This window comes from Trichoplusia ni, chromosome 3 (genome assembly GCF_003590095.1).
Source record: "Trichoplusia ni isolate ovarian cell line Hi5 chromosome 3, tn1, whole genome shotgun sequence".
NCBI classification, from domain to species: domain Eukaryota; kingdom Metazoa; phylum Arthropoda; class Insecta; order Lepidoptera; family Noctuidae; genus Trichoplusia; species Trichoplusia ni.
The window spans coordinates 14,838,551-14,861,108 of NC_039480.1; the positions used below are offsets into that span (position 1 = coordinate 14,838,551).

General features: G+C 37.4%; 4 protein-coding genes across 4 annotated transcripts; 2 read left to right on the forward strand and 2 right to left on the reverse strand.

The window, feature by feature from the left end:
- The first annotated feature begins 769 nt into the window (after positions 1–769).
- LOC113492075 (uncharacterized oxidoreductase TM_0325-like) lies at positions 770–1,824 on the forward strand. Its single transcript, XM_026869360.1, has one exon. It carries the CDS (start codon positions 800–802, stop codon positions 1,562–1,564), a length of 765 nt encoding a protein of 254 aa, XP_026725161.1. The 5' UTR covers positions 770–799; the 3' UTR covers positions 1,565–1,824.
- Positions 1,825–3,948: 2,124 nt separating this feature from the next.
- LOC113492076 (uncharacterized oxidoreductase TM_0325-like) lies at positions 3,949–4,851 on the reverse strand. Its single transcript, XM_026869361.1, has one exon. The coding sequence runs from the start codon at positions 4,786–4,788 to the stop codon at positions 4,024–4,026; it is 765 nt and encodes a 254-aa protein (XP_026725162.1). The 5' UTR covers positions 4,789–4,851; the 3' UTR covers positions 3,949–4,023.
- A 1,490-nt stretch (positions 4,852–6,341) lies between these two features.
- Positions 6,342–7,325, forward strand: LOC113508719 (monensin polyketide synthase putative ketoacyl reductase-like). The gene is made up of 2 exons (XM_026891804.1): positions 6,342–6,366; positions 6,772–7,325. Exons 1-2 carry the CDS (start codon positions 6,342–6,344, stop codon positions 7,254–7,256), a joined length of 510 nt encoding a protein of 169 aa, XP_026747605.1. The 3' UTR covers positions 7,257–7,325.
- Positions 7,326–10,892: 3,567 nt separating this feature from the next.
- LOC113508720 lies at positions 10,893–15,228 on the reverse strand. Its single transcript, XM_026891805.1, has 3 exons — positions 12,811–15,228; positions 11,716–12,339; positions 10,893–10,946 (listed from the first exon to the last, which is right to left on the reverse strand). Exons 1-3 carry the CDS (start codon positions 15,226–15,228, stop codon positions 10,893–10,895), a joined length of 3,096 nt encoding a protein of 1,031 aa, XP_026747606.1.
- Positions 15,229–22,558: the final 7,330 nt, after the last annotated feature.

Below are 22,558 nucleotides of genomic sequence, written 5' to 3' on the forward strand. Positions count from 1 at the left end.
CTATGTAATGGATGTCTTTGTTTATTGTATTTTTTTTCTTAATGTCAACAATGTAAAGCGCTAAAATGTTTCGCATAGAACAAAATAAAATTTGAAAAAAAAAATTTTTTTTCATCATCTCAAATCGTTTCCAAATTAATTAATAATTCCTGAGACATTTCATGGTGTCTCAGTTGGAATTAGAGATTAAAAGATTGATTCACTTTGACTACATACTCTTAATAATAAATCATTATGGTATGCGTGGTAATGCAATATCATAATATTGTATTATCACTCAATAAGCACAAGCATGCAAAATAATTATTTATTGAATAACGGTTTACTCACAAGTATTTATCAGGATAGACCGACTAATTTTGCACCCAACCGGCGTCCTTAATCATGTACTGACGAGGCAGTGGTATAGCGAGGTTTAAATAAAGAGTTCAAAGATAGTTTAAATGAAAACTAAGAAGGGGTGTCAAATTACTCTTTCAAGATTTAAGCTACGATACCATGTTAACTACTAAAACCACATCGCTTTTGGTTTAATTAGTTTTAATAAAAAGGCAGTCAAAAACAGGTTGTCACAATACTTCAGTAATAAAAGTTTTCGATAACAAACGTACAAACTGATAAAAATGTTACAATTAAATAAGCAGATAAGCATGACTCTAATTTTATCACAATTTGTGGATCGATACTATCTGTATTTACTTAAATCTTATCGTTTCTATCAAAGTATTGATAAGAAATTCATATTTAAAAGCGAAACAGATTCGTTTCGTGTATTAAGTCTGTGATATAACAAAGTATCATGAGTTTCAACGACAAAGTGGTTCTTGTGACTGGTGGGAGCTCTGGTATTGGAGCCGCCACCGCCATCGAATTTGCTGCTAAAGGTGCCAAAGTAGCGATTGTGGGACGCAATCAGGCGAAGCTCTCAGAAGTAGCAAAAAAATGCAACAATCCTCTAGTCATTATTGCCGACTTTGAAAAAGAAGACGATGTCAAGAAAATTGTCGCAGAAACTGTAAAGCGTTTTGGGAAACTGGACATCCTGGTAAATAACGCCGGAACCGTGAGCTTAGGAGGAATTAAGGACGAGAATGCTATGGAAGTCTACAACAAAGTAATGACGACAAACCTCCACTCAGTCGTCCTTCTCACACATCTTGCTGTACCCCATCTTACAGCAACCAAGGGAAACATTGTAAACATCTCGAGCATCGCTTCAACGGTATACACCCATGGCTTTGTCGGTTTCGCGTACGGGTTGTCAAAGGCTGGCTTAGATTATTTCACTAAATCGATGGCTTCAGAATTGGCACCTGCAGGTGTTCGTGTAAACTCTATCAACCCAGGCCCTGTAAGAAGCGATATTATTATGAAATTGGGAGTCGAGCAAAAAGAAATGGATGCAGCTTGGGTGAAGTTAGGGGATACAACAGCTCTGAAACGGGTTTCTGAAACAAAAGAAATTGCTGACTTAATTTTATTTTTGGCCGGTGATACTGGTAAAGGAATTACTGGTTCAGTAATTATCAGTGACAACGGTGCTTTGGTTAAATCTATTTTTTAATTTAATCACATTGTGTCCTTAATTAAATTTAATTTCACATGTTTCATCACCACTTGCTGTACTGCAAGTGTAAGCAGTTTGGCACATGACCTATTTGATGTACTTGTTATGTTGGAACATTTTTCATTTAAATGAATCATAGATGAAATTTTTCGGGGGTCTAATGACTTTGCCATAAGAATCTTATTTTGGAAAGGTGCTCCTTGTACACTTGTTTGTTTTATTGTAAAAAAATATAATTATTAAAATTATGTTATAAATGTCTCAATTTTAATAAACACAAAATAAATATGAACATTTTTTGCTACTGCTGCTTCCCGAGACTCCGTCCGCGTGGCTATGATATGAAGCAGGTTTAAGGCAGCAATTTATAAAATAAATCAACCGGCTTCAGTACCGCGTAGCAACAATATAATTATTCTGCGCCGGAGTTAGGTTAAAATAGTAATATTTCCTAAGATGTTCCCCAAAATCAAATGCTTTAAAGGGAGACAGTACCGTCAGAACCTTATTTTTACGAAACGTTCATCGTTGACGCAGGCGAATAACCAAGTGCTAACTTCTTACCCGTTTTTGTAATTTGTACTAATTTGTAAGATCCTCAATGAATTGGAGTAATATTGAATAATTGATATTATAATGAAAAATGTTATGAAAACAGACCAGTTCCTGATATTAGTGCATACAAACGAAAAACTCTTCAGGCTTAGAAGTGATAATATCTCCCCGATTTTTATGACCTTTTCCTTAAGAATTCCTTGTGTTTAAAACTTTACTGGTTATAATTTATCTTCAGCTCTCTTGTATTTCTTTAAATTCTGTTCGCCTGTCTATCAAATGACCTAAATTTTAAAATAATTAGTATACGCTTTCGAAACTATTCTGTCGATTTTGAAATTATGGGTCTGAGAATCGGGTTATTTTTATTCCCCCTTTTTATACATCCTCACCAGATCTCACTAGACGATCCGACGATGAAAAACAATGTTTGACTCTACAGCTAGTCAGTACTTAAATTACTCCATTGTACTATTTGATATAATATAATCATCGTCATCATCTTCATGGGCCCATTATCGTCCACAGCTGGACATAAGCCTACCTAGGTGCACGCCATTGAAGTCTGTCTAATATATGACGACGGCAATTAGTTTTGAAAAAAATTTAGTATCATAACGGACTTAATTTAACACTCAAATAAATAAAGCGGTGCAACAGGCAATATTAATAAAATATCTCTGTTAGAGGCTCATTTATCGAGGAAGACTATGGGCTATTTATTATCATGCTATCATTAGCAGGAGTAAAGCAGCAATGATAAATGTTTCAAAAACTGGGAGAAATATACGAATTATTATCAAACATTTATATTCTTTACAAGCTTATAACCACGCAAAGTGGCAGGCAACAGCTAGTCTCGCTCTACATAAAACGTTCTACAAAAAAATCCACAACAACATGACTACCTTTTAAGGTTGATCCACTCTGACGATTTTTAGGAACACATAAATATTCTACAACAACGCTTTTTTCGAAGGCGTTCTTACGATTTTTTTAAACAAAGTAGTGTTTTATATTCCTTCAATTTCATGGATTTTGGGAGTCATCATTGTTTTAACATTAAACTTCGCGGCTAAATAATTATTGTTGTTATGCAGTAGCGAAGCTGGCTAATTGATTTAAAAAAAAAAACAATAAAGCTAGTTCTATGCTGAATAGAATTTTCTGTTATAGTATGATTTACGCAATGTATGTAACTGCAGAAGTAGAACAAAAATAATATTTTTTTAAGCCAATAACGTATTTGTCAAAAAATCTGTTGATTTCCAAGAAATTTTTGATATGTTTTTTTTCTTATATCTCCTAAACCAAAACTGAAGGGATACAGTGATTTAAAGCCACGTGTGACGTCACTTACCAGTACACTTTTTACTAGTAAGTGATGTATCTGGGCCCCACAACCATACTTATCCGCCTACTTCTTAATGATATGAAAAACGATTTTTAATTATAGTTATAAGATTTAGACAAGTATCCTTTTTTTTTGGTAAGGCGGGAGAATCCTTCTAGACACCTGGTCCCTCGGGGAGGGAACATGTAGTCTCGGTGTAGTGTCTCTCTCTTGTGTCGGTATAAGGCAAGGCGTTACAATCTTTCATAGACTAGTCGAATACGCTATTCAAAATTTATATAGCTTGATGACTATGGGAGCACCGTTCCAAAATAAGATGCTAAGGGAAAGTCACGGGACCAGCGGACCGACCAAATTCTGCCGGTGTCTCTTTTAAATGAAAGATGTTACAGCATCGTTAGTTCATTAAATCTAATAAAGGTCGTATGTCAAACTCAGCACAGCAAGTCGTAATTAAAATAAAAGAAAAGTGTTCAATATGTTCTGAAGGTCAGAAATTTATTTTAGTTTTTACTCGATCGAGTTGAAAGGACACGATGTAGTTATATTAAAAAACAGATTTAACCAAAACCCCGTTGTCATGGACAATAACTGAACCAGTAATACCTTTACCAGCATCACCGGCCAAAAATAAAATTAAGTCAGCAATTTCCTTTGCTTCAGAAATACGTTTCAGTGGTGTTCTATCCCCAAGCTTCACCCAAGCTGCATCCATTTCTTTTTGCTCGACTCCCAATTTTACAATAATATCGCTTCTTACAGGTCCTGGGTTGATAGAGTTTACACGAACACCTGCAGGTGCCAATTCTGAAGCCATCGATTTAGTGAAGTAATCCAAGCCAGCCTTGGACACACCGTAGGCGAAACCAACAAACTCATTGGCGTATACCATTGAAGCGGTGCTCGAGATGTTTACAATGTTTCCCTTGGTTGCTGTAAGGTGGGGTACAGCAAGATGTGTGAGGAGAACTACCGAGTGGAGGTTTGTCGTCATAACTTTGTTGTAGACTTCCATGGCGTCTTCGTCCGTAATATTTCCTAAGCTCGCAGTTCCAGCGTTATTTACCAGGACATCGAGTTTCCCAAAATGCATCACTGTTTCTGCAACAACTTTCTTGACATCGTCTTCTTTTTCAAAGTCGGCAATTATGACAAGAGGATTGTTGCATTTCTTTGCTACTTCTGCGAGCTTCGCCTGATTTCGTCCCACAATTGCTACTTTGGCACCTTGAGCAGCAAATTCGATGGCGGTGGCGGCTCCAATACCAGAGCTCCCACCAGTCACAAGAACCACTTTGTTGTTGAAACTCATGATGCTTTGCTAGACCACAAACTTGTAGTACACAAAACGAATCTGGTTTGCTTTTATATATATGTTTTTTATCAATACTTAACAGGAACGATAAGATTTAAGTAAAAACAGATAGAATCGATCCACTAATTATGATAGAATCAAAGTCATGCTTGTCTGTTCTTTTCTTAATTGTAACATTATTATCATTTTGTTGGTTTGTATTTGTATTTGCACGCGCTTATCTCGAGAAACACCGGAATCTTTTATCACTGAAGTATTTTGGAAAGCTTTCTAAGTCTTCCTATTAAAGTTTTGTGTCCTTCTTATCCCAAGCGGTCCCAACCAACAAAAATATTGCGTCTATTGGTTTAATAAGCGACAAAAACTAGAGGTGTTATTACTCTAGCATGGTACTTAAATATTGTAAGTTAAATTTGACCATTTTCCTCGTTTCCAATGAAGCCGATATTTTGCATGCTATTGATGTTATGATTATTTTATTTGAGAAAAACGACTCCCGCCTTAAGGAGTTTAACCCTTGTGCCACGGACGGTTTCAGAAACATAAAAATCTCGTGCGCAAAGACACCCAGACTCAGAGCAAGCATTCGTGGATCACGATGACGTGTTTAAGTAATTCGGTTGCGTCCAGAACTAGAGGGGGCGCGATAAATACGCGTGAGTAAACTGTTGCATCTTTTAATAATAAATCATTCTCACGATAGTATCTATAAAAAAAACATACAATATGTACGTCAAGTACACTAGTACGGCAAAATAAACATCATTGCACAAGTCATCCAAGGTAGCCTACAGAACACCACGGATGACTCGAAAACATATCTAGATCAAAAAGTCATACATGACTTGTAAGAAGGAGGGTGATCTCATTTTTATCACCATAATTGGTATGGTGATTAGAAATGACGCTGTCACGTTGATGTAACGATGCTTTGTCAATCGTTTGCGTTTCGAGTTCCGTTATACTTATAAGTAGCATTTCATCAGCAAGGGTAACTTTTACATTGCAAAATTTTGCTTTTAAGTCTCAAAATTTTCCTACCTGAACAAATGTTACATAATGACAATTTAGTGTTTGTTTAATGATGGTAATGGCAATGGTATGTACCTACGTGAAGAAGAGAATACGGAATATATGTACCACGCTTCAGTGGTATCAACGGAGAGCCCTTCATATACTCGTATGCAACAGATTAGTTTCATTAAAATAGAAAATTCGCAGTCTCCAAAAAATTGTGAGATCAGCATATTCTGAAAAAGTCATATATATAAAATTGTATCATTATAATCTCTGTCATATATCCTCTAATGACATTTTGTGTGCATTACTTGGTAGCTCTGACAATCGGACAACATCTATCATCAACATCCCCTAAGACATGATAAACAGATTTATATGTGTCCAAATACATACAAATTATAGATAAATTACACCCTGACACAGAACAAATTATCGTTCTCATCAGAAAAACTTTTGCACTGGGTGGGAATCAAACCCATGACCTCCGGCATAGTAGTCAGAGGCTGTAGCTTGCCTATTAAAACTCTAAGATGATAGCCACGGAACCCTTCATGAGTGAGTCCAACTCGCTCTTGTTAAAAATCGCTTGCGTAGTTTACACGCACACATTAGACAAAATGATTCATCATTAAAATATAAAATGGCTTTTTTTAATTTTTAGATTTATTTACACAATAGAGTAGATTAGATAATAAATTCATATAAATGGACACCCAATCCATTTTATGTATTGTTAGCTTTTATTCGTACAAATATATGAATTTTAACAATAAAGTGGTTCTTGTGACTGGTGGGAGCTCTGGTATTGGAGCTGCCACCGACATCGAATTTGCCGCTCGAGGTGCTAAAGTAGCGATCATGGGACGCAATCGAGCGAAGCTTTCTGAAGTAGCAAAGAAATGCAGCAGTCCTCTAGTCATCGTTAGTGTAAGGTAAATGATGTCAGGTGAATTAAAATAGAAACAGTGACACATTTTGGAAAACTCGACATCCTGGTAAACAACGCTGGAACCTCAAGCTTAGGAAAGATTACGGACGTAAATGCTACGGAAATCTACAACGACGTAATGACGACGAACCTCCACTCAGTGGTTCTGCTCACCCATCTCGCTGTTCGTCATCTCATAGCAACAAAAGGGAACATTGTGAATATTTCGAGTACAACGTCAATGGTGCACGCACCTGGTCTAGTCGGTTTCGCCTACGGCGTGTCCAAAGCTGGTATAGATTATTTCACTAAATCAATGGCTTCAGAACTCGCAGTTAGTGGTGTTCGTGTAAACTCCATCAATCCTGGACCTGTGAGAAGTGATATTATGGTAAAATTGGGAGTAGATCGAAAAGCATTAGATGCTGCTTGGGATAATCTGGGGAATACAACACCACTGAAACGTGTTTCGGAACCTAAAGAAATTACAAGACTTAATTTTGTTCCTGGCCGGTGACACTGGTAAAGGTATTACTGGTTCAGGAATTGTCAGTGACAACGGTGTTTTGGTTAAATCTATTTTTTAAATATAATGTAAATCAGTTTATATTTGTGTGTGTGTGTCTGAGTGAGAGAGAGAGGGTGTGTGGGTGTGTGTGTGTTTGTGTGCTTGTTACATCATGGGTTAACCCTTGCTACGCTTGTTAAGGTCAATTGAAAACTTAAAAGGAAATAACGTTGTTTATCATTGTCTTTTCTGTATTTTGTCTTCACCACGCTTGGGGATAATCAACCCTCCACAAGGAATAAAATAGATATTTTGTGTAATTTTAAACAAAATATTAACTAATCATGAAAATGTATATTGTCAATTTTATTCTCGGCCATTTTAATTACTAAAGACATAAAATTTTAAATATTTTTTTTTGATAAATTATCAAACCAATTCCGGTATGTAAAAATGTGGTCCTGTTTTTATCCTTTGAGTGCAAAGCAATAATAACCATTAACCGTATTCAATGACATTAATATTCATAAGACTTAAATGTCGAGTCATAAAAAAACTTTAAAAAAAAAATTTTTAACCTTTAAAACACAAGACATGCTTTATCAACATAAGCCTTTTGAACAAACATTGTACTCACATATTCCTTGTTTATACGCTTTTTATGGTACACAATAAGCAAAACTTTCCTACGTAAACAAAGGTCACGCAATTATTGTTTACTGTAGTGTAGAGTTGTTACACATCATATGCCTTGGAGACTTGTACGTAATTAATGTGGCTCGCTTCAGTGAAGTCAGGAGGCCTTGGAGCGAGATACAGCAATGCGACAATTACTCTTCCTGGTGAAATATTTTGTACTGAAACTGGACTACTGGTACACAATAGATTTCACTTGCTTGAACATAATAGATCGATAGAATAGTCTAAATTTCACACCACTTTTATACAGGATTGGATTCAAATAAATAGTTACATGGAGCCATAATAGGCGGTCTTATCGCTTGAAGCGAGACAATCTTTGGAGGGACTGGATCTGGATTCTGAAGGAGCAATATTTGTGCACGCACGAGCAGCACGCGGTTACTGAAGTCTTTTATTAATAACATCGAAAATTAAATTTGTTACTAACACACTGGCACGCAGGTCGCGGGGGATCGATCCATCTGTGCAGTTGCGGTGTTTGTGGCACCTTCTTTGTATCTGAATTCCATAACACAAGTGCTTTAGCAATTTACTTTGGGTTCAGAACAATGTATGTGATGTTGTCCGCATTTATTTATTTAGTTGCAGTTTAACCACGAGCTCCTCACAGAACAAAAGCAACTAATTCCAAAAATCATGTAGCTCATAAACGGAAAATTTCGAAACGAAAGCCATAAAAATAGTTTTTTAAAGACAAGAAATTAACATAAAAGACCGATAGATACAACCCTAATAATCAGACATAAGTCCACCAATAATATTTTATACGAAAATATAAAATTACATGTTTCTGATATACTATCCATAAACTCACATGTGCAAACATTTCATACACGACCTAAAATAACATCCCTTACTCAATATTCCCGTGGAAACCTATCTCATGGAATAGCATAATAAAATCCAGTTGAACAGTAAAATTAATCAAGAAATCACAGTAAAATAAAAGAATAAATCAGATGAAACAGCCAAACAAAATATACCATAAAAAAGAGGAGAAAAAAAAACGAGCCAGTAACATGAATTCCTTCGATTTTCGTTTACATGTATTGAGAAACTGGTATTTACATGAGCGTCTATTTTATGAGCCTCAAAGTAATATCACAAGAAAGCGAAATACAGAAAATTCACTCGGAACTACTACTTTTTTTATCCATTATGTATTAGAATCACTTTAATGGAAAGTTTTCTACTTAAATATTTGTACCAAACCAAACATTCAAATGGACTGAAAAACTTAATCTTTTTTGCCTTTTTTTTCAGTCTCACGCATCATAGGCCGACGCCTATGAATTCTACTTCAAACTTTTCGGAATCCAGATTAACGTCGAGCTTCCCCTGAGTCTGAATGCCTTTATCCATGTGACTTGAATGTTTGTGAAATCCTTCGCAAAGCAATGATTTAATTTCTTGGATTACCAAAGGAGGATATAATACCCAATCTACACTTAATTAAATTTAGTATCCTTTATTTCAACTACTAATACCTACTTAATGGAACTTCTTAATTGACTTATCAATTGGTCAAATCGTAAAACCTCTAAACTGAAACGTGTATGGAACTACGTCACGTTATCCGCGCTCCCAATAAGTTATCAGATAGACATTTTTATGTAAGGCCCGAAACTATGGCGGCTTAGACCCACATAACTCAGCCAATGCAGCTATGAAAGTAAGGGGAAATGTTTATTGTATCCCATACAAAGGTTCCGAATATTCACAAGAGGGTATGGTCCATTTTATAGTAGTTTAAATATATTGATGTTGTTCGGAAATTAAAAAATCAGGCTTCGGACTAACGAGCATTGGTCAGTGCCAAAACATAAAGCCTGGTGGAGGATTTTAAAATAATCGGCTAGCAATAAGAAAGTTTTTAAGTCATTTCGATGCCAACATTTTTTAACCATTCTTTAGACCTAATATAATTTATAAAGGTAACTTTATCTTAATAAGTTATGGCCAAAGTGCTTTATTTGTTAAATAACGTTTATAAAAATACAAATTTAATAGAAAATGATTATGGTTATGAAAGGACTTTGACTTCACGGTTAGCCTAGTCGTTGAGATCACCACTCCCATCACATCACAGACCTACATTCTCTTGCATGCTAATAAAATAAATCCCAAACCTACGTAAGTAGACGTTTGAAATTTAAACAATGGCATAAAAATAGTTCTCTATAAACTACAATAAATAATTGTTTTGGTTTGCAAAGTGTGAAACGCTGTCGGCAACTGTCCATTCATGACACTAAAATTACCCGGAACGTCGACCACAGACACTCAATACCACAGTTAGACTTGCAGAGCACCGAGATGAACCAAACACGTTGTTGTTCGTTTAACTTAAACTTTAAAATCGTTAACAAAATTATAGAATTGATAAAATGATCCTAGTTGAAGACAAATCGTTATTTATGACAACGGTTATTTGATATTTGTGTGTTTTTCTGAAGCGTTTTTTCTAAGGTAGCTGAGGTGAATCCACACTTTAAACAAAGGGGTCCCAAATTTATTTGTTTCAAAACAATTTATGACTGTTACAACCGGGGCTTGACTTTTTCTTTTTTAGTGCTTACTGCTATTTTTAAGTATCTAGCGAATATACTCATAGAGCCTGGTGGCAGACAAACAAAAAAGTCTTAGTAATAAACTCCTGTTTTACCCCTTGACTAAGAAACCTGCTTAAACAATAAGACAACACCAGCACGAGACTATTAAGAACCTCATGCTTATTTACACTTTGAAACAAACTTACTCTCACTGTAGCAACTCGCACCAGCCGAAATGAAATTGTGATGCGGATGCCACTCTGGGGAGACCAGGAGGTGGTCTTACGATAAAAAATACGTTAATTATTTGTTGTTCTGCGAGATCCTAGACAGGCTACAGTAAAGATACAATGCACGCACGTACCTTGTGAATCCTGGGCTGCGACCTGCACTAGTCGTTGAGCTTCCACTCCGTTGGTGATCCTGAGATGATGAAGGCTACTGGCTGATGATTTCACACGGTTTTAATAGGAGGTGTAATCGGTTTTCGGTTTTAGTTGAGCCGCGATATCGTACCGTGCCGCGCGCGCGCTTCCTTTTTTGAAAACTGACGCTAGGAGGCGTTGGCGACTCTAACGAACTTCGCGCGAGTCATGCCGTCGAATTTGATTGGTTTGGTGCGTACATGAACAACCAACAGATTGGCGTTTCGATACTGCTGCCGCAGGATAGCAGAACAACGATAAAAAAAGAAACTAAATTGGTCTGATTAAATTACGTTTTGTTTTTTCTTTTTATGGAAACGAAACATCCCGCCCACCAAAATGCCTATGGTATTTTCTGGTTAAAAGACAAAAAATTAGTTGACGAAAGGTTGAATACTAAAACTAAAGAGAATTAAATAAAGTTTTGGATAAGGGTTGAAAGTTCGGTTAATATGATTAGAACAGCTAAGCAGAGTCCTCTATAGGCAAGGGACACAGTTTAACTAAAGGTCGATTTATAATTTGTTTGTCAGCATTTTGAACCAATGCACTCCGAGCTATCCCATCAGCACCCACCTGGAGGTTTACAACTCGTGCAAGTGTCCAATGCAATGGTGCACGATTATCGTCCTTAATGATTACCATAGAACCTATCTGTAACGGTTTAGAGTGTTTCGTCCATTTGGCTCGTTGCGTTAAAGAATTTAAGTATTCTGATTTCCATCTGGACCAAAAACTCTGTTGAAAAGATTGGAGCAGCTGCCATCGGTGAAGCCGATTTAGGTTTACGTTAGAAAGATCTTCATCGGGAACGGCTGTCAAAGGTTCTAAAGTAAGAAAATGACCCGGAGTGAGACACGTCAGGTCGTTTGGATCGGAACTAATAGGGCAAAGTGGCCTTGAGTTTAAGATGGCTTCTATTTGAACAAAAAGAGTGGTTAGTTCCTCAAAAGTCAAAACCTGATCACCCACAACCCGAAGCAAATGAGATTTTGCGGCTTTAATCTGAATCTCCCAGACGCCGCCAAAGTGCGGTGCGCCGGGAGGGTTGAACTTAAATTCGATTTTTTCTGTATTCGTTGCCTGTTCCATTAAAATTGAGAGCTGGTTTTTTGCACCAACAAAATTAGTGCCACAATCCGCGTGAATTACGTTGCACCGACCGCGTCTTCCTACAAATCGGCGCAAAGCAGCAATAAACCCTTCAGTTGTTAACGTCGATACGACTTCTAAATGCACCGCCTTGGTCGCCAGGCAAACAAACAAGCACAAATACGCCTTATCCATTTTCGCGCCTCTATGTGAACCGAGTTTAATACGGAACGGCCCGCCTAGATCGACACCGACCACGGAAAATGGTTTAACTTGATTGACGCGATAAGAGGGAAGATCGCTCATAAAAGGTTGTAATGGCTGAGGATTTGTTCGAAAACATTGAATACACTTGGACAAGTGGCGACGAATAACGCGTTTTGCAGCTATGATCCAGAATTGTTGAAGTAGTAGAAAATGTGTAGTGTTAATACCTGGGTGTAAATAACTGCGATGAATAAAGTCGATGACCAAGTAAGTAAAAGGATGGTTAGAAGGTAAGAAGGCGGGGTGCTTTTGCTCATATTCGAGACCTGATCGCGAAATCCTACCGCCCACCCTGAGTACGCCCTGATCATCAAGGAACGGATTTAACTTGCGAAAAGGTTTTGATAAGGGTTTTTTTGATTGCAGATGAAAGATTTCTTCGAGAAAAGTGGTGTGTTGTACATGTTTAACTATTTTTATAAGAGTGTGATGACGTTCAACGTTATTAAGAAATCGTTTTCGATTCACCTGATTGGGATGTCGAGTATAATCGATAAAGCGATATACGTACGTGAGGACATTTACCAACTTAGACAATGAAGAGAAACGATTTAATAACATCTCGATGATGGATCCGTCAGGTAAGGTTTTATCAAGTTGATCGGTTAATAAGACTACACACTTGCGTTCTTCGGAATTAACGAGTACTTCATCCTCGTGAGAGGCAGTATCAGGGATAGAAGGCCAGGAACAGTGATCCCTACGTAGCCAATCAGGGCCCGCCCACCATAAGGAGTTGTTTACGATCTCACTGGGTAATTGACCACGAGAGCAAACGTCCGCAGGGTTATCTCCTGAAGGTACATGGCGCCAGCACGCAGTTGCAGTAAGATCTTGGATTTGACTGACTCTGTTGGCGACGAATGTTACCCAGCGGGAAGAATGGGCTCGCAACCATGAAAGAACTACCGTCGAGTCTGACCACAGATAGACATCGTTAATCGTAATGCGATCAAGGTAAGTGTCACGAACAAATTTATAAAGTTCTGATAGAAGAACTGCGGCGCAGAGCTCCAGACGAGGCAATGAAATTCGTTTAAGAGGTGTTACACGAGCCTTAGAACAGACCAGATACGTTGTGACCTTGCCGCTGCCGTTAGTAACCCGAAAATATATTACCGCACCATACGCTACCTCGGAACTGTCACAAAACCCGTGAAGCTCGAACGATTTGACATCAGAACAAATTAACCAGCGAGGAATTCGAACTTGAGATAACTGTGATAATTGAACCTTGTAAGTATTCCACATACCAATGACCTCATCAGGCGGTGTTTGATCCCATCCGATACCAAGGATCCAAAGTTTCTGGATATAGGTTTTGATTTGAATTGTAATGGGAGACAAAAATCCTAGAGGGTCGAACACTCTAGCTAGTTCGCTGAGAATCGATCGTTTGGTACAAGGCCGGTCGAGAGGTTGGATTTCGAAAAGAAATGCATCTGTGTGAGGATCCCATTTTAGGCCGAGAATTTTTAAAATTTGAGTTTCATAGTTATCGAGAGAGACAGAACCAGTGAGACGATCTTGAATAGGGAGGTCAAGCAGAAGTTGCGCATTGTTAGACACCCACTTCCTAAGATGGAAGCCACCTAATTTGAACAAGGCGATTAGTTGGTCCTTTGCCTGTTGGGCGTGTTCTAGCGTGTCGGAACCACTGGCCACGTCGTCGATATATACGTCAGACAGAATGATTCCCTTTGCTATGGGATACTGATTGCCCTCGTCCTCGGCAAGCTGTCGCAGAGTACGACACGCAAGAAAGGGTGAAGATGAAACGCCATATGTTACAGTATTCAAACGGTATTCTTGAAGACATTCTGTAGGAGTGGTTCTCCAAAAAATGCGCTGGTAGTCACGATCGGCTTGGGAAATAAGAATTTGACGGTACATTTGTCGAACGTCAGCCATAAAAACAATATTATGTACCCTAAATCGCAATAGAATTTCTAGAATGTTCGGTTGTAACTTGGGACCGATTAGTTGAGTGTCGTTTAAAGACCGAGAGTGGGCATCCTTGGCCGACGCGTCAAAGACAACGCGGAGACGGGTGGTAGCAGAGTCAGGACGCAAAACGCAATGATGTGGAATATAATATTTCCCCTGACTGAGTTCATTCCCGGGAACCAAAGACATATGACCGGCGTCCAAGTAATCTGTCATAAAATTCGCGTATTCCTTTTGTAAGTCAGGGTCACGAGACAGCCTACGTTCTATTGCATGAAATCGTCTAAGTGCAACGTCACGAGAACCTTCAAACTTCGGTTCGCTATCATCTTTGAATGGTAAGCGTACTGTGTATCGTCCAAACGTATCGCGGCAATGGTCGGATAAGAACTTTTGTTCGCAAAACACCTCCTCTGGAGTCAGAAGAGACGCCTTGGGTACGCAGTCTAACTCCCAGAAACGTTGAACTAACGAATTCAAGTCGATGTCGTTTTTACCCGATGCGTGCACTAAGGCGTTTGAAGCTAGACGAGTTTTGCCCAAAAGAAGCCAACCGAAAACAGAGTTAAGAGCTATCGGTTGATTTGCATTGCCTTTGATATGTTGATTTAGAAGCGAGTCAGCAAACACCTCCGCGCCGAGCAATATGTCGATAGGTCCCGGGAGATCAAAACCAGGATCTGCTAAGGGTTTCGATTCAATGTGGGTCCACCCAGATGTATTAAGTTTTGCTATCGGTTGATCGCCACATATTGTTGATATGACGTGCAAGTTCAATTTAAATAAGATTTTATCCTTTGTGCCTATCAAACACGTGATGTCACCAAGAATCGGCGCTGAAGCATCTCCGATACCGCTGACGTTGTCGTTAGTTGGACTAAGTGGTAAGCTTAGACGTTTCACTGCCTTTTCCGTGATAAAATTGCTTTGACTTCCAGTATCAAAAAGAGCTCGGAACGATTGCATTGAGCCAAAGGCATCACGGACCTGAATCATTGCTGTGGCCAGTAGAACAGTGGTGTGTGTTAACGACCTTGACACTAATGTCGATGAAGACTGATTTGACTCACTAGACTTATCGCGATGGAGGAAGGTGTGGTGGTTTCTCTTGCATATGCGACACGAAAATATAGATTTACAATCTTTTAACTGATGAGATGGATTCAAACAGTTAAAGCACCAGTGTTTCTCAGTAGCGATCTGCAAACGTTCATCAAACGATTTTTTAAGAAACTCGGGACATGCGGCAATGGAATGGAAATCTGAACAAAACGTGCATTTTTTTTGTGTATGGGACATTCGTTGGTACCCCTTCATTCAGTTGTTGTGTAGTAGCGGACTTAGCGGCAACGAGTGTGTGTGACGCAGAACTGCGCGGTTGGGGCTGCGGGTGAGCAGATTTAGACCTCGGTTGAGGTTTGTCCGATTCAACAAAATGTGTGTCTCGCAATAAAGCCTCACTTGGATTGCAGGAAATTTCGCAATTGGTTATAAGTAGGAAGTTCTACATCGGAATGTTTTTCCTCAAAATCCCGACGAAGCCTCTGGTCGACCTTCGATAAGATATGATACACTAAAATGAAATCCCAATGGTTAACCGGCAAATTAATAGTCCTTAAAATGCTTAAGTTTTCATCGAATAAATCGAGTGACCTTCGAAATGCGTGCGCGTCAGAAACCTTAAATTCAATTTTCAAAATATCCCGCCAACACGTAAACGCAAGATCCCGCTTATTCTTATAGCGCGCGGTGAGTGCTTCGTATGCGTCGCGGTAGTGTTCGTGTGTCAGAGGGAAAGGCTTGATAACAAGCAGCGCATCGCCGCTCAGAGACGATACGAGATAATGAAGCTTCTCAGTGTCGGTTAACGATGTTGAGTTATGTATTAAGGTGTTAAACGTATCATAATACTCAGGCCATTTTTTAATGTCGCCGCTAAAGTTAGGAAGCACGATTTTCGGTAATCGAATATTCGACGAAACAGTGTCGCAAGACCGAGTTGATTCAGTTTTAGATAACGTTCGATGGATTGACAACAATCTGTAATACATTGCATCAAACCTTTCTTGAAGGTCATTGTCCTCATTTTCAGGGTCATCGAGAATCTCCTGGATCGTAAAATGCGCATCCTCAAAACTAGCGGCATGTTGCTTAATGTCTTGAAAATATGACAAAAACAAATTTAGTTGAGAAGAATCGTTTTCGGCTAAAATACCTATCTCCAGCGCTTTATTTAAACGGTTATAAGAAATGGTTCGTTTCCTACGCAAAGACGGTAAATCTTGAGTCGAATATTCTACTTCATTACATTTTGATTTCTTTAATGTACCCCTGCGGGTAGGTTTTCCGAGAAGCGGCATTTAAAAAAAGTTTATTAAGCAGGTACAAAACAAAGCTATGAGATATTATTTCTTGTAATGTGCGAAGAATTTCGATACAGAGTTAAGCTTACGGATTATAATTAAGCACTAAATAAATGTACCTACTTATGTGCAAGTATCATCCGCAATAAGTAGGTAGTGGTCGCTAAGACAGTGTATCCTACCCAAACGCGCCCCGAACTTCGGCGCGTATAATAGGTACGTTACAAGACGCGTGTACGGTGTAGGTATCCCTATTGTTACCAACTAGCAAATCTAGCTACTCGGATATTATATTATAAGCATACACAGATAATATGACAGGGTCGATTGATGACTGTATAGAACTATAGACACAATGTACTGCAACAGCTGATTACCTCTGTGTTCAATTCGTGAAAATAAACGGTAAATTTAATCACCGACTCGTCGAGAAGTTTTATTTGTAGGTACCTAGGTAACTGATACGTTATTTTGATAGAACGGTTTACGATATTTCAATCTACCTACCTACAGTGAATAATAATACTCGTAGGTACGTTTAAACGACGTACGTTTTTTACGAATGAAAGTATTTAATGAACAAAATGTTACTACGAAAACCACTTTAATAAAAAACGGATAATCCACTTAGTATTACGTTATTTGTTTTGGTAGGTCACTTGCATTTTAATGAGCCGATGAGTTACTTATTGCGGGTTGTCAAAGTGTGCACCGATAAATTGATAAAAGTGATTGCACAATTTGACTTCACCACAATAATTGTTAAGTAACAAGCGAGAATACCCATGCAGGACGGTATTTGTAGTTAGATCGGCATAGGTACCCTCACAAGCTAATCGGAAGTTTTATAGTTTTTTGTTCGATGGCGAATTTAGGATAAGTACCTACTTAGCTCGTTTACGTGACGTGTTTAGTTATGAATAATTACGAAATTATGGAATGGTTTGATAGTTCCGATGGGACAACTTAAAATGCGATATGGTTAAAACAATAGATCGATTGAGATTATTTTAAGTTACCTTTAACCAGAAAACCAATATGGCGATTCGATAAGAATTAAATGGAAGCTCCCGGGTTTCGGCACCAAAAAGATGTAGCAACTCGCACCAGCCGAAATGAAATTGTGATGCGGATGCCACTCTGGGGAGACCAGGAGGTGGTCTTACGATAAAAAATACGTTAATTATTTGTTGTTCTGCCAGATCCTAGACAGGCTACAGTAAAGATACAATGCACGCACGTACCTTGTGAATCCTGGGCTGCGACCTGCACTAGTCGTTGAGCTTCCACTCCGTTGGTGATCCTGAGATGATGAAGGCTACTGGCTGATGATTTCACACGGTTTTAATAGGAGGTGTAATCGGTTTTCGGTTTTAGTTGAGCCGCGATATCGTACCGTGCCGCGCGCGCGCTTCCTTTTTTGAAAACTGACGCTAGGAGGCGTTGGCGACTCTAACGAACTTCGCGCGAGTCATGCCGTCGAATTTGATTGGTTTGGTGCGTACATGAACAACCAACAGATTGGCGTTTCGATACTGCTGCCGCAGGATAGCAGAACAACGATAAAAAAAGAAACTAAATTGGTCTGATTAAATTACGTTTTGTTTTTTCTTTTTATGGAAACGAAACACTCACCAAGGCATAGAAAAGCAAAACCAGGAAATCTGAATTCAAAACGCGTTTGTTGCTACATCTATCAAGAACAATGCTCACAAATCCCAAGACTCTGGCAATGCACAATGTTGTTGCCACAACATTTAATACTTAGAACAGTAGTATTATGTTCAAGCATTCTGCTTTGGCATTTATTGTGTTTAAAATAACATTGAATGTCTCCTATGTATTTTGAATGTAAATCGAGATACGAAAAGAGGAGACGAAATATTAGGTTTTTAATCAAAACTGTAGTCTAAAAAGTTTGGGTATTCGTAGTACAAAGTAATTAATAAAAAAAATATTTTAGCAATCACAATAAGACATATTTCTGACTAAATTTTTTATCAGCTTATAAACCTTTTATAAAGAAACTACGACTAAAGTCTATTTTAAGTTGTGTACAGCAGGAACAAGCTCTCTTAAAAAATAATCTGAGTCAAAAACTCCTTGTAACCGTATCTTTTAAGCCTCATAAAAAAGCGTATAAACTTTCCCATCTTGGAAGAAAATTTTACATGAAAACAATATTCTAACTATTTAAATGTTCCCCTCTCTATTTAAGTCTCATCTTCTGGCAAAACATAATTATCTCTCTCTCTATGAATATAAAATGAGTGTTGTTACACTAAAGGTCAGATAGAGAGCAAATAGGAAGACATTTTTGGAAAATGCGGTAATCAATCATTGGATTTTTTAACCATCAAAACATGATACATTTTTCATTACGATTAAGTAGAAAATAATTTAATAGGATTTTTATTTATGAGCCTAATTCGCAGAGACCATTTTATATAATTTGCTGAATTTTCCTCTTTTTGGTTTTTGATATAAATTACTAAAAATAGATAATATTTCGTTACGTATTTTTATCTCACATAGTTACCTTATTTTACAATGAATATAAGTACCAAATATTTATAAAACATAACATAAAGCAAACATTGAAGTAACAGCAAAGAAGGGATGCCATCTTAAATTTATAAAGAAAAATATGTACCTCTTACAACACACAATTTTTACCACCATTTTCCTATTTCTTTCAGCCTAATGAAGTAATTTGTCATCCGCTCCCTTGCCAACTTACTTAGCTAAGTAATATTTGGTGTAAAAGCCAACCGTTTGTTGCAATAAAACAAATATTCAAACTAATGATTATACCCAAAACAACTGTAATTAGTAATTAAAACATTAAACCGGTAATTATTCCATTTAATGGACGCCATGTTTTGTTTCAAACTCCCGACAGTTCTATCTATGTGCTGTTTAAGTTTATAAGAGTAATTTCATTATGGTTCTTTTATGGACTTTAAATTATTTTTCTTAGGGTCTTGTCGTAATATGAGTTAAAAGAAAAATAGGTCATTCATAGATTAGCTTTATACAGAATAATTTGGGAAATGAAGTATTAAAATTGATGCAGATTATCTTTTTTTGGTTTCTGCCTAATCTGGCACCCTAGCTTTGGATGAACACTTTTGTTTTCACACATATATTAAATACAAGTAGTAAATAAAATATATTTTTTCTGCAGTTTCATGAACTTGTCTAAATTTTTAGCGTTCATTATACCGATTTGTTTTTCTTTAGCTTGTTTGAACGGAACCATCAAATTTGTGTCCGACTAGTGCTTAACCAGTTATTATTAAATTACAACTATTATTTCAACGTTATTGACATTCACAACATACCAAGATCACCTCATCACAGTTGGTTAAACATGTCCTTTAAAAGGCAATTAGCAATAAACAAATGCTTACACCAGCCAACACATTAGTATTCTCTCTGCCTGTTGCAATTACAAACACAATCAACTCGACAAAGATCCAGCCGGAATATTTCCCGTACATCTAAAATATTTATCTAAGGAACGAGTGAACCGCTAATTGAGTTACAAATAGAACCTTTTTCTCCGAATGGGAAGTCATTGCATGACTCCTCTCACTTTGGATCAAGCGGAAAAGAGTGTCAAACTTTTACTGACTAAAAACCTCTTTTCTCGTCTATTTGTGTTTCTTTTATAAAAAACGCAATAAGGATTATAAACTGTACCTTACCTGTTACATTAAAGTCATATGCACAAGACAACCAGACTCAGAACAAGGATTCGTGGATCACCGAAATGCTTGCTCTACGCGGGGATCAAACCCAGGACACACGCTGACAGTAGGTTTGTTCTTTTGTGTACTGGGGCCATTATGTAACACCTTTTCTACATATCTAGTGCTTTAGGGCATTTCCGCTGCAGGCTGCTCCAGGTAGGTATTAGCCCTATTTAGCCCCGCTATTCTCACTCTCATCTCTTAAAGTGATCCGTGAGTTACTTTGAACCTAATTAGTGATTTGTTTTATCACTGGTCTGTAAACTTAGCTATAAACAATGGATGTGTTACCTATCTGTTTATATTATAAAACAAAGCCCCTTTCTCTGTTCCTATATTCCTTTGTATGCTTAAATCTTCAAAACTATGCACGGTTCTGTATAAGATCAAATAATTTTGTAAAGGAGTTATCTTTTTACAAAAGATTAGAGCATGAAAATAAAATTTAAGAAAAAAAACGTTTTTACAGGGATTTTTTTCGACCATCATGTAGGTAAGCATCTTTGATATATCAATATCGAAAAATAATATTTCATTATGAAGGTTTTATAAAAGATCTTGAGTTTTATAAAAGAAGAGACAATCATACATTTTTCATTCTGTTTATTCTTTGTTCATTTTTCACATTTTAATTTGTGTATTGTGTTGACACTTCTACCACCGCACGACCGCATTTGTGCGCACCACCAATGCTTCTACGCCTTAAACTGTAATAACAGCCGTAATTGCTTAGAGCCACAAGGATTATACATTAAGAAACTCCCGTTGCTAAATTGCCTTAGTTCTAAAAACAAAAAAGAATCTCCAACATCAATTTTTCAGTCATCGAATACTTCTAAACAGGATATCATCCTATTAATTTATTTCCTCAACCGCAAAACAACTGCAAAACATCGTTCAATAAATTCTCACGCCATCGTACTTCATCGTGCAACATCGGCCATTATCGGAAATAGTGAAAGAAAACAACAGCTAATCGTATTCTTTACACGAAACCAACAAATCACTCAGTAAATATTACGAAAGAAATTCACAAAGAAACTTTTGTATAAATAATAACTTCTCTACGACTGTTTTATTTGTTTTACTTGTGACGCTTCATCGCTAACTGAATGTAAAAATTGGTGAAAGTTGTGATGTTCCGTACCACTGAAACTTAAGTTGTAGCGACTACCTTTTTCATGTTTACGATATGTAGGTACCATCTTAATGTATAAGAATTAGAATTCTACTGTACGTGTGTTTGCCAATAGTCTAAAGGAATGGACCGATTTTAATGAATTTATTGAATGAAGTTGGGTTGCGCCCTTGGAGAAACCAACAATTATACACAATTTCTTTGCGTATTAGAGGAGTAGTAAAACATAAAAAGTGTTTTTACATTTGTAGCTCATGAGGTTATCCACATTTTAAATTTGAATTCGGCAAAACGAAGTTCTGCTTTTTCCCAGAAATGATTTCATTATATAAATTATAAATTTGCCTATCTGTTTCTTAAGATAGGCAAATTTTATGTTTGTTGCTAAACGTCGCATTAGAATTAAAATCTTCAACTGTTCATATGTATCTACCGTTTCAACAAGTGACGTGATTTTGCCTTGTCAATTCACTCCACCTGAATTTGCCAGCATTAGCGCTCGGAGTAATGTAACTTGTCTACAGACCCTAAAGACGATAACAATTATTCAAAACTTAAAACTCAAATAAAAAGGATTTACAATTCGAATACAGAACACAAATAAAAAAAAACACAACTACCTTGAAAACAGCGATCAGTGTTCCAACTTGTTAGAAAGACACTTAATCACATTTTCCTCTTTATTTATGCTTCTTATTCTGAAGCTCAAATAAACATAAACAAAGGAAGGTCGATGACACAATCGTGTTTTGAACGGTTGCTCTGAGCTTTTCACGTCGCCCTCTTGATTTAAGACGAGTGAGAAAACAGTGACCTATATGGCACGTTGCCATGGTTACCTAAGGTCGTAGCTCTTGTTACCCTTAATGTTGTTTCAGTTTCAAAGTTCATTGGATTAAGATACAGCTTTGGTTTTTCTGCGATTTCATGATTTTATGCAGATTGATTACTTTTTAGGGTTCCTTAGGCAAAGGCTAAAAACGGAACCTATCACTAAGACACCGCTGTCTGTCCAGCTGCCTGTCCGTTCGACCTTTACCAGGCTGTACCTCATGAACCGGAAAACCTAA

Excerpts from the sequence above, each read along its gene's own strand:
- LOC113492075 (XM_026869360.1), top strand. The coding sequence starts at position 800 with ATGAGTTTCAACGACAAAGTGGTTCTTGTGACTGGTGGGAGCTCTGGT.
- LOC113492076 (XM_026869361.1), bottom strand. The coding sequence starts at position 4,788 with ATGAGTTTCAACAACAAAGTGGTTCTTGTGACTGGTGGGAGCTCTGGT.
- LOC113508719 (XM_026891804.1), top strand. The coding sequence starts at position 6,342 with ATGATAGCCACGGAACCCTTCATGA. Across the intron at positions 6,367-6,771 it reads AGCCACGGAACCCTTCATGA|AAACAGTGACACATTTTGGA; the intron begins GTGAGTCCAACT and ends GAATTAAAATAG.
- LOC113508720 (XM_026891805.1), bottom strand. The coding sequence starts at position 15,228 with ATGATTCAGGTCCGTGATGCCTTTGGCTCAATGCAATCGTTCCGAGCT. Across the intron at positions 12,340-12,810 it reads TCTCTTCATTGTCTAAGTTG|CCATTACAACCTTTTATGAG; the intron begins GTAAATGTCCTC and ends ACAAATCCTCAG. Across the intron at positions 10,947-11,715 it reads CCGATGAAGATCTTTCTAAC|CCAGTAGCCTTCATCATCTC; the intron begins GTAAACCTAAAT and ends TGAAATCATCAG.